This window comes from Alligator sinensis, unplaced genomic scaffold (assembly GCF_000455745.1).
Source record: "Alligator sinensis unplaced genomic scaffold, ASM45574v1 scaffold125_1, whole genome shotgun sequence".
Classification (NCBI taxonomy): domain Eukaryota; kingdom Metazoa; phylum Chordata; order Crocodylia; family Alligatoridae; genus Alligator; species Alligator sinensis.
Window position 1 is genome coordinate 1,899,777 of NW_005841893.1, and position 11,086 is coordinate 1,910,862.

At 47.1% G+C, this 11,086-nt stretch overlaps 2 protein-coding genes across 2 annotated transcripts in view; both read left to right on the forward strand.

Moving 5' to 3' along the window:
- The window catches only part of IBSP (integrin binding sialoprotein), a 14,197-nt gene extending 11,161 nt beyond the window's left edge, over positions 1-3,036 (forward strand). Inside the window, exons 7-8 of the mRNA XM_006018103.3 lie at positions 1-115; positions 1,160-3,036. Coding sequence (XP_006018165.1) covers positions 1-115; positions 1,160-1,786 — 742 coding nt within the window. The 3' untranslated portion in view covers positions 1,787-3,036. The remainder of the gene's footprint in view (positions 116-1,159) is intronic.
- Positions 3,037-8,448: 5,412 nt separating this feature from the next.
- Positions 8,449-9,408, forward strand: LOC106721856 (olfactory receptor 1019-like). The gene has a single exon (XM_014517123.2). The coding sequence runs from the start codon at positions 8,452-8,454 to the stop codon at positions 9,406-9,408; it is 957 nt and encodes a 318-aa protein (XP_014372609.1). The 5' UTR covers positions 8,449-8,451.
- Positions 9,409-11,086: the final 1,678 nt, after the last annotated feature.

The window sequence follows — 11,086 nt, forward strand, 5'->3', positions numbered from 1 at the left end:
ACAGTCTAACGAAGGGGAGAATGAGGGTGAAGAGACCACCACAGAGGCTCCCACTGGGAAGGTCCCCGTAGACAAGAAGGGATTTAGCAAAGGAGAAACCAAAGCTCCTAAGAAGGTAAAGTTTGCAGACCTCCAGAATAATACAGTGGAGCCTATACAAGAGACCTCCTTGATGAGATGACCCCCTGCCTAAATAGACTGGCCTGAAGAATCATCAAGTGTCTTAGCCTTGATTCTGTTTGCCCCTTTTACTCTGGTGTCAGGCAGTGGACATCAGTGAAGTCACTCCTAATATGCGCTGGGTAAGCCTTTTACAAGAAGGTTCCCACTGATACACCCCATTAAAAAAAATCTAGGGCATTTATTATTTGTTTCAATAGCTCCTATAGGCCTAGACCTGGTAGAAGAACCCATAGTGGTAGGCACTGTATATATGTACACAGGAAGTCCCTTTCCCAAAGAGTTTCCAATGTAGAGACAGGTTTCACTGTGCCATAAATCTATCTGCTTCCAACAAGCAAGAGAGATCAACAGTGCTATAAAATACATTTTTTCAATGTTCATTCTCTGAAGCACATTCAGCTTCTTAGTACAAGCTAAGGAGCAAGTAGATGGTAAGCCAAGCTGTACAGGAGCAAGTCTCTGTGGCGATAGCCTGCATGACTGTATCACCCACTATGTGACTAGATCCTATACCTCATGTAATATAGCATTCCTCAGGCACATGGATTTTATGTGCCCTGTGCTGAGCAGAGAAGATTAGGTCAGTGTAATGTGTTACAGTTTTTAAAATGTGTACCTTATTGCTGTTTCTAGCCCCTGTGTAATTTTGTATATTGGAAAGATGGGTGGACACCTCCCCTCCCCCCGCCATCAGCTGTTGGAACTGGGGAAGCATCTATAGTGTAATTTAGTGTAATTCTTGTCCTGTCCTGTCCTACCCTGCCCTGCATGAATAGGCCATGACTGAAAGGCATGCAAGTAGCAGGTTTCTTCTCTGCTCCTATTTTTCCCTGTAGTCATGTAAGGGTAAAGCTCATCAAGTCTGAAGTAAAGATCCTAGTATATGGCCCTATATTTAATTTTTTTTAAAGGCTGTGTTGCTGCCTTGTATACTTATCCCTTCATAATTCTGAATTCTTTGCCATGTGCAACCCAGGGCCAAGACTGCAAAGGTCCTGAGAAAGAAGAGAAAAGTGAAGCCCTTAAAAAGGGGGGAAAGGGCAAGGCTCCAGAAAAAGGTTGGATGAGCAAAGGCTCTGAAAATGAAGATAGTGATGAAAATGAGGAGGAGGACAATGAAGAGGAGGAAAATGAAAATGAAGAAAAAGTGGATGAAAATGGAAATGGCATTAATGGCACTAGCACCAACACTACTGAAGCAGAGACTGGGAATGGAGGTAATGGCCTAGGTGAGAATGGGGAAGGCAATGGCAATGAGGGGGCTGAAGAGGGAAATGAGGAGGAAGTGGAGGAGGAAGAAAATGAAACTGAAGCAACGACTGTCATCACCGCCACTGGAGATCAGGGGCTGTATGACACAACTACCACTGAGGATGAGGTGCCTTATGACACTACCACCACTGTAGATCAGGAGGGTTATGGGTATGAAGAAAGTCCTACCCCCGGCTATGAAAACGGATATGAAAGCCAAACAGATTATAACTACGGAAGCGAGAATGGGTACCCCCGCGGAGACACCTACAGAACTTATGAGGACGAGTACAGCTATTACAAAGGGCATGGATATGATGTCTATGGCCATGATTACTATTATAGTCAATGAAGAGCAAGACCTTGATTGATCTTGTTAATGCTAATACTCTGCATAGCAATTGTTTTCAAAGTTCAACTCAGGAAAGTATGACAAAATGTAATTTGGTGCCTGTATAAAAAAGAAAAAAAACCCTGGTTCTTAGTTTAAAAAAAAAAAAAGCTCTCTATGGAGGTAGTCACACATTCACTTGCAGTGGTTGCAAATCATTGGAGTGCTGTCACCTATTCAGGTTTGCATGTATTAAAGTTAGTATGTTAGATAATATTGCCTGAAAGGGAACAATTTAGCAATGCTACAATGGTACTTAATATGCACTAAACTGCTTGAACATGCATTTGCTTAACATGTTAATTACACCTAGTAAATGTTATGTTGAATGGGTGACACCACCCTATTAAATACATGCTTTTGACCAGGATTCATACACTTGCTGTGGACATTTATATACCCTACCAGGGACCGTAGCATTTTAATCTCAATACTGAGGAATATTGTGTATAAGATGGCATTATCATAAAATGAGTTTTGTTGTACACGTTATATTTGCAGTCTATCCATTGTTTATATTAAACTCAAAACTCATTTTAAAGCAATTATTTTGAACATGTTGTGCTTAAGAAATAACTTTTAAAAAACCTGCTTCATTTCTGTTGCTAGTCTTCCACTCAATGGACCAGACTCAACTGATACAGCGCATGTATTGGGGTCAGTGGGGAACTTTCAACATGATTATGTTTTTTTACACTTGCAATGGGCTTGGTTTTGAAAGCTGGGCCTTGAATCTCTGAGGCTGTCCCATCATCTGTAAAGTTGAGAGAGATCCACAAGGCAGTTCCTTGGGAGAGGTACCACCCGCTTTGTTGTGAGTATGAATAACAGAATCTAACCCTAAGCAAATATACGGGAAAAGCAAATGCTCTTCTGAATGCCCATGTAGAAGTTCAAAGTTGTATCATTTGGTAACAATGCGCTTTCAATCTGTAGAGAATTATGGTAGGTCAGAGACACTCAATAGCAAGGGGAAACAGGAGGCCAAGCACTGGAAAGTCTTACCTCTCTGTGCATGGGCTGCTGCTGCCATGGTGTGACATGGTACAGGCTCTCTGGGTGCTGCCTTTCTGGTGCTCCCTCTAAATCAGCACCTAGGAATGTTTGGATCTATGCCACAACATAGTGACTAACTGCATTAGCATTTTCTAATGAGATTTGTATTGTTATGTGGTAGCCCAAAAGTATCAAGCCTATCACCTCAACACACATGCAAGTGTAAGCAAGATGGCAGAAGATGACTAGATGGAGTTATTCTAAATAAACTTGCTCTTTGTTGAGAAAAGAGACTAACTAAAGGAATCCTACTAGTAATATATGCCTCGTCATCTCATATGTTCTGGGTATAGTAATGGGTTAATTGCAGTTATTGCACTAGCTTTACACTTCTAGAAAAGAAACCTGTGTTCAAATCCTAATATAGGTCTAACTGGAAAATGAGTTTCTATTCTCATTCTGGGCTTCAGTAAAACTCTGGATGCATCACAAAACCATTATAATTATACCACGGGCATGGTCTGGCTCACTCCGTCTCAGAAGCATTGGGACTATAAACATTCAGAGCTCTGCTGGCTCTTGCCTGTTAGTTGCTATCATTCAAGATGTTTCTGTAGTGAGAGAAGCCAACATTTCCCGAAATGTTTACATTATAAAATAGCCTCAGGATCTTCTAATGATTGTTTACAATGTTCACACAGAGAAGGAGGCTTTTCTTCCAACAGTTGTTTCTGGTGCAAATGGAAATAGAAAACTGCGAATCCCAATTTCTGGGAAACTTCTACCTTCAGGCCTGGCTTCAAATTCAGATGTTGGGTAAAGTTTTTAAAAGCACCCAAATGGCAGTTTTGGGACCTAGGGGTCTAAGTCCTAGTGACCTTATACATGTCAAATCACTTTTGAAAGTGGCACTGAGCATCCCAATTCACTTAAACACTTCAGCAAATTTGACCCAAGATCGAAAAATGAAGTAATTCTGAAGGCTTTGTCCTGTTGTCCAGCTCACATCCAAATACATAATGGAATCATTACACAGTTGAACAAAATTGTCAGGCTGTATTCAGGAGATGTATCTAGATCTGTTACATCAGTGGTGCCTTACATCCTTTACAAAAACAAAACAACCCCCAAAAATATATATTACAACTGCTGCTTTAAAATAATTTCTAATAATATAGGAAATATTAGATTGCTCTCACAATGGATGTATGCTATTGTGGTAGATTCATTTTGGAAAGAGAGTCAAGTGGTGGTACGTAATCTTAGAAAAATTTGGGTATGAGTCCAAATTTTATTTACAATTTCTTCATATCTGTTTTATGTGCTAATATTATCAGAAGTCACTTTCCAAAAATGATTTCCAGGACCTCTTGTTGTCAGTTTCCCAGTTCCACAGCTTATCAGTGATATTAGAAGGAAACACAGCTTTTACACTATTTTACTATTTCCACCTTCTGTAGCAGTTGATTTTTTTTCTAACTACTAAAAAGATTAAAGTTTGTTTTGAGTTTTGGTTATATGTTAAGTAGGGACAAATAGGGCCAGGTCTAATATTATCTACTTGAACTCCTAAAAGCAAGTTGGGTAGTCCCAGCTTACCAGAAACAGTAGCTACACTCTTAGCCTCATGGCACAGCCCCCCTGCATGGTGGGGGGCAGCGCAGCTTGGTCCAAGCTGCCAGGTATCTATGCAGCCTCTGGCACAGTATGCTGCTGCGGCCCAGCTCAGTGCGGCATGGGGCCGTGTGCTTTCGGGCTTTTACTTGGGGTTATGCGCTGCTCACAGGGACCACCAGCTGGACCAGCCCAGGTCCTGCGTGCATGAGCCCTACGCCATCCAGCCAGGCTGCTTGTGTGCACACAGGACCCAGGCCATGCAGCCAATGGTCCCTGTGAGCCGTGTGCAGCCCTGGGTGACAACTTGGAGCTGCCCAAAAGCACATGGCCCCATGCCATGCTGCGCCAATATACATCTCTAGTGGTCTTTTGTTTTAATTGTGGAGGAACATGGATTTTGGGGTATTTTAAAGAGTGAATTTGGGATTTTTTTTTCAGAGATTTTGCAGGTTTTAAATGGGGAACACTGGAATTCCTGATAGTGAGGCAAATAGCAGGACCCAGGCAGAGGAGCCTGCTCAGGGCTGGCACCTGGGACCCAACTGGAGGTGACTGACTTCCTGGCCACTTAGGGCCAGGAGGACATGCTTTGACAGTTCAAAGCAGGCCACTACATGGGAAAATCTTCTGGGTGATAGCTGCCCAGATGGCTAGGTAGGAGCACACATGGCAGTAGTGCCGCACAAAGGCAACTGTGCAGCCACATCCACTGGTAGCTTGCCCAGAGGGGCAGGTGCCTCCGCTGGCTGCGCAGTCTCTATCCAGGTCTGGCAGGAGCACAGCCCTGGAGCACAGCTGTCGCAGATGGCAGCACGTCACAGTCAGGCAGCAGCCCCCACTGCCAGACTACTGCAGTGCGTACAGGGTGCAGGGAACTTTCAGGGCTGCTTCAGCAGTCCAGCTGGCACAAGGGGTCATGTCCCCAGGTAGCCATTGGCTGGTCCCCAGAAGCTCCTGTCTGTTTGTAACTTGCAGAGATCATGGGCCTTAAGGCCCACCTAGTTAACTAATAGCCCCCACTGTGTGGGGCCAAAGTTTGAAAGATGCATCTGATAATTTATTTATTTATTTATTTGTGGGACAATTAAGGAAGAAAAGAGTAGGAGTGATGTGGGGGTCAAAGGTTCAAAATGTGAAAAGAAGTTCTGTGGAGGGGGACACAGAGCAGAGTGCCCTGGGGCTGCACCCACCAGTCTTCAAAAGCATCCAAGGAGCCAGTGGACACCGCCCACTGGTGCTTTGCCCAGAAACATGCACAGACAAATGGGAGGAAAGTAGTCCTGCAGTCTCTGGGCACCTTCCTGGCCAGAGCCTCCTTCCTGGTCAAGTACAGGGTGCACTTGGCCAGGGCCAGGAGGAGGGTGGCCAAGAGATCCCAGGACTTGGTGGGGCTGTGGATGGGGTGACCAAAAACAAGAAGTGGGGGATGAAATTCAACCAGAACCTCTGGAGGTGGAGGTGCTGCAGCCTGGCGCACTCAAGAGTCATGTGCGCCAGGGTCTCCCTCTGCCTGCAGAAGCGGCATGACACTGGGGTGTCCATGAAGCTTGCCACGTACACGCCCGTGGCGACGGCTGCATGGAGGAGCCACCAGCTGAGATCCCCAGTGGCTCATGGGATGAGGGTGAAGTACAGACTCAGCCACTGGGGTGCCCCAGCCACACCTTTGCCAGGCAGGTCCTGTCACTTGGTGTCTGGTTGGGATGCAAGAGTGGCATGATGGATTGTGCAGCACACAAGCAAGTAGAGGTGGCAGTGATGAACAGTAGAAAAGCAGACCGGTTTGGTGTCCTCCAGCTGGCTCAGGTGGTGTAGCAGGGAGCACTATGAGCCTGGGTGAGGCACCAGCCCCACAACAAACTCCAATGGGCTGGAGGGCATAAGGGGGTGGGGACTGCCACCATGCAGGACCTGGGTCAACAAAGGCAAGGATGTCGGGAGATAGGGCAGGTTTCACCTCCTGCACCAGAGGGCAGGTCATACGTGTCGTGGGTAGACCCATGGGCTGGGCCAGCAAAGTGGGGTCCACCCACTCCTGCCTACTGTAGTCCAGGAGGTCTCCGATACAGGTGACACCAGCCAGGATCAACCTCTGTCGCAACCGGGGTGCCTCTGTCATTGCTCCTCCTCTGGTACCCCCATCTGAAGGTGCCTCGATGAGCAGGTCGGCACCCTGGGCAAGTGTTGTTGGGGACCTGGAGGTGGAGACTAGATTCCAGGCCTGGAGGAGGTCCTGGTAGAAATCTGGCAGCCCTCACAGGTCCTGCAGGGAGAAGCCTTGCAGGCCAAGGAGCTGCCAATCGTATTGGAGCCCCTGGAAGTGGCAGAGGAAAGCGCACCACAGGTGGCCCCATGCTGCCTGGTTACTGACACCATATAGCAGTTGCTGCAGGTCCTGAAGGTGGAAAGCCAGGACCTGGCTGTGCAGGCAAGCCAGGCCCTGTCCTCCCTCCTGCAAGGGGAAGTTCAGTACCTCTGCAGTGACCCAGTGCCATCCTGGCCAGAAAAAACTCTAGTGCCTGTCTCTGGAACCCCACCAGGACCTCAGGGGGTACAGGCAGGGTGTGCAAGAGCTTCTAACGCATGGACAGAACCAGCTGGTTCAGCACCAGCACTCTCCTATGTAGGGAGAGATGCCTCAGGAGCCCACACCTGAACTGCTCCACCACTCTTGCCTCCAGCTGGTGCTAGTTCTCTGGTGGAGACGGGTCTGTGGAGGACAGGTAGACCCCCAAGTACAGCAGCGAGCCCACGCTCCAGCAGATCCCGTGGAGCACAGGTGGGAGTGAGCCCATCTGCCACCTGTCACCCACCACCAAGCTGAATCTCCTGACCCAGTTGACCCGGGCAGAGGAGGCCACCAAGTACAATGCCTGCAGGCCTCCACCTGTGCCAGGTCACCTAAGTCCTGGACTGCAAGAAGTACATTGTTAGCATATGCTGACAGGACCAGCCGCACCGCTGGCTCCCAAAGCATCAACCCCACCACCTGCCTCTGCAGGAGAACGAAGACTTTGACTTTTAAGAGACATTTATTCCCGGGTGGGTGATCACTCGGAGCTAGTAAAGAGCATGTACAGGTATGCCCGGATATCTGGGCCTCATGGACAAGGCCTTGGCTCATGGCCTGCAAGGCCTGCCCATACACTCTAAACTAACAAAACAACACACACACACGCGCACCCCCATAAAAAACCACAAACGAACATTCGGACTATATTCACTTTTTTACAGTCCTGCCAGCGGGGGACACCCATGAGGCCTCAGGGGTCGCCCTGCATGAACCAAAGTCCAAGGCCTCGGCCCCTCTCGAGGCGTCCCTGAAGCTCGAGCAGCCGGTGGTCTCACAGCACGAGGACCAGGCGTCCCGCCTCGACTCGGCACAGCGCCCCCTCGAGGGCCCAGCGCTCCTCAAAGGCAGGCACCGTCTGCCGGAGGACAGCGTGCTCAAACTCGAGCGAGAGGCGGGCCCGCACCAGCAGGCGGAAGAGCTGCAGGGCGTCGACCATCCCGAAAGAAAGAAAGAAAGACAGAGAGAGAGAGAATACAATACAATGCAAATAGAAACTTTAAACCTTTACATGCTTCTCTAAATATCACTTGTGGCATGGATTGAAAAAATGTGCTCATCATTTCCTTTCCCCTAAACTTACTTATTCAATTAAATTCAAACTGGCAGTGAAAAATTCAATGAAGCTTTGAAATCTGAGAGAGAAAAATATTAGCAACTATCTCAATTTATTCTTCTCCTTATGTGCTTGCCATATACTTATGTCTGTATGTTTATCCAAGACTCAATGAATGACATTTGTCCAAGAAATGTGGTCTTTATCTTTCTCTTTTAGACATATTATCTACCAGACGTTAAGAAAATACACTGATCAATAAATCAGCATCCCTCTGGCTTGATTCTTGATGGCGAACATGACCTGTGCCTACCACTTTTCTGTGTTCTAGCTTCAGTGCTTCTATTTACTAGAAAATATACATAGGTTACAAATCCTCTGAGAAGTATGGCTGAAGGAAATGACACTTTAGTATCTGAGTTCATTCTCCACGGTTTCACAAACCATCAGGAGCTGCAGATGTTATGCTTTATAGTATTCCTAGCCATCTATGTGGCCACTGTGCTGGGGAATCTCGGCATGATTATGTTAATCAGAACTGATTCCCACCTCCAGACTCCCATGTACTTCTTCCTCAGCCACTTATCTCTCCTGGACTTGTTCTTCTCCTCCACTGTCATTCCCCAAACCCTGCTGACATTCTTAGCTAAGAGGAAAGCCATTTCCTTCACACGGTGTGCAGCTCAGCTCTTTTTCTTTGCCACCTGTGCCACAACTGAATGCTACTTGCTGGCTGCCATGGCCTATGATCGTTATATGGCAATCTGTGACCCTCTGCTTTACAGGGTGACCATGTCCCAAAGAGTTTGTGTTGTGATGGTGGTCAGTGCATACATAGCTGGTGCAGTCAGCTCAACCATCCACACTGTTTCCATATTTCGGCTGCCCTTTTGCCATTCCAATAAGATCAATCATTTTTTCTGCGATGGGCCGCCCCTCCTAGCACTCTCCTGCTCAGACACCTATGTCAATGAAATGGCACTTTTTGCTGTGGTTGGGTTCAATGTGGTAAGCACCACAGTTGTCATCCTAGCATCCTACGTCTCCATCCTAGCCACCATCTTGAGGATCCGTTCCACTGAAAGCAAATACAAAGCCTTTTCCACCTGTGTGTCTCACCTGACAACTGTCTCCTTGTTCTATGGCAGCTCCCTTTTCATGTACTTACGTCCTACTTCCAGATACTCACTGGATCATGACAGAATAGTCTCAGTGTTTTATTCAGTTACGACCCCTGTGCTAAACCCTCTCATCTACAGCCTGAGGAACAAGGAGGTGAAGAATGCCTGGAAGAAAGCAACAAGGCAATTCCTTTCATCAAAGGTAAAAGATAATTGTAGTTAGAGCACACCTATGAAAGACCTTGGAGACCTGTCTTGTCCTGTGATGAAGGAGTTTATAACAACTCAAATTTATATGCAAATCCAAGTGAATGGATAATGAAAGTATGTGCTCTAGGAATGGGAAAAGAAGACTACATAGGAAAAACATTTCTGGACTCAATCTTATGACTTGGAGTAAAGATGGGAAGAAATACTTATGTTCTTAATCTTGAATCAGTGAATTTGCTGGGGATCTGTAAGAAATAGTACCAGATATTAAACAGAAATTATCAATCCAATTTAAATTGGTATGATAAAATTTACATGTAAAAAAGAAAAACATCACAGTGGGTGCATCTACACATCACCAAATGGTGCTGAATGGTGACGTAGCGATCACACAGGACTACACGTGATTGATTGATAGCTATGTTACTGTAGCAGTGTGCTCCCCGCTTATAGTATGCTGCTATGGCAATGTAGCAGGGGAATTTAAGTGTGTGCCATCCATATGACACAGTACAGGTGGTTACTGTGCTGTACTTTATGACTAAAGCACAGCACAGTAACAATGTCGCTATAGGGTGATGTGTAGATGTGCCCATTGTTGCTCAACACATACTACACTCCTGGCCTCAAGGAGGATGCTTGTGTTGGAGAACTTTGTACATCTAAGCTAAGAGCTACCTCAAATTCTTATCCATAGGTGATGCATAAGGACAGTATGGGGGGTGGGGGGGCAGGCAACAGTGAGCACTCCAGCTGGTAGGGGGCACAGAGAGTGCTTGTTCCCCCTCTAAAATTGGCTCTACCAGTGGCACGTCAGTGGCAGAAGTGCCGGCGGCTGGGCAACCTCCCCCCTGGGTCATGCCCCACAGGTGCTGTCTCAAACAGGAGGCACCAGTTGCCCATGTTCTTATACATAAACTAACAGAATTTCCAAAGTGTGGAAAGCCTGGATATGGTCACTGTATAAAAAGCCATTCACAATGCTGGCAATTTAACAGGCAGACTTTGGAGATTTTGGAAAATAGGGGCTCACTGGCAAAAAATGGGACTTCTATTAGTGATCCACAATAGAAAAATGGATATTGAGTTAATGAGCAAGGATTAACACCTACAAAACCACAGACTAAGGAGAGGAAAGAATCAATACAGAGCCTAGACCTGCTTCTGCCCCACAACAGAGAGAGTCAGTTGCACAAGCCCCTATGTCATGAGTTTTGCCTGTCAGTGGCTAGGGGTGCAGGGCCCCAGAACCCCCCTGCACCTATCTTCTTAACACTTGGCAGGTTTTGTGGCTGCAGCAGGGCCTAGCAGCCAGGCCTTCAGTAGTTCTCCCCCCCGCCCATGCCCCAAGACAGACACAGTTGCACAAGCACCCATGTCACAAGTTTTATCAGTCAGTAGCTAGGGGTGCAGGGCCCCAGAACCCAGAAGCCCTGCACCTATCTTCTTGACAGCTGGCAGGCTTTGTGGCCTCATCAGGGGCTAGCAGGCCTGCAGCTTTCACTCTGCTGTGCCTTAACACACACGGTGTCACCCATGTCACAAGTTTTGCCTGTAAGCAGCTTGAGGTGCAGTTCCTCCCAACCCCCTGCACCTATCTTCTTAAAGCTTGGCCTCAGCAGGTGCTACCATCCCTGCAATTTTACCACGCCCCCCCCCCCCCCCCCCCCGCGGCCCCCCACCATTCGCCC

Bases quoted from the DNA above. Each gene is read 5' to 3' on its own strand.
- LOC106721856 (XM_014517123.2), top strand. From the start codon at position 8,452: ATGGCTGAAGGAAATGACACTTTAGTATCTGAGTTCATTCTCCACGGT.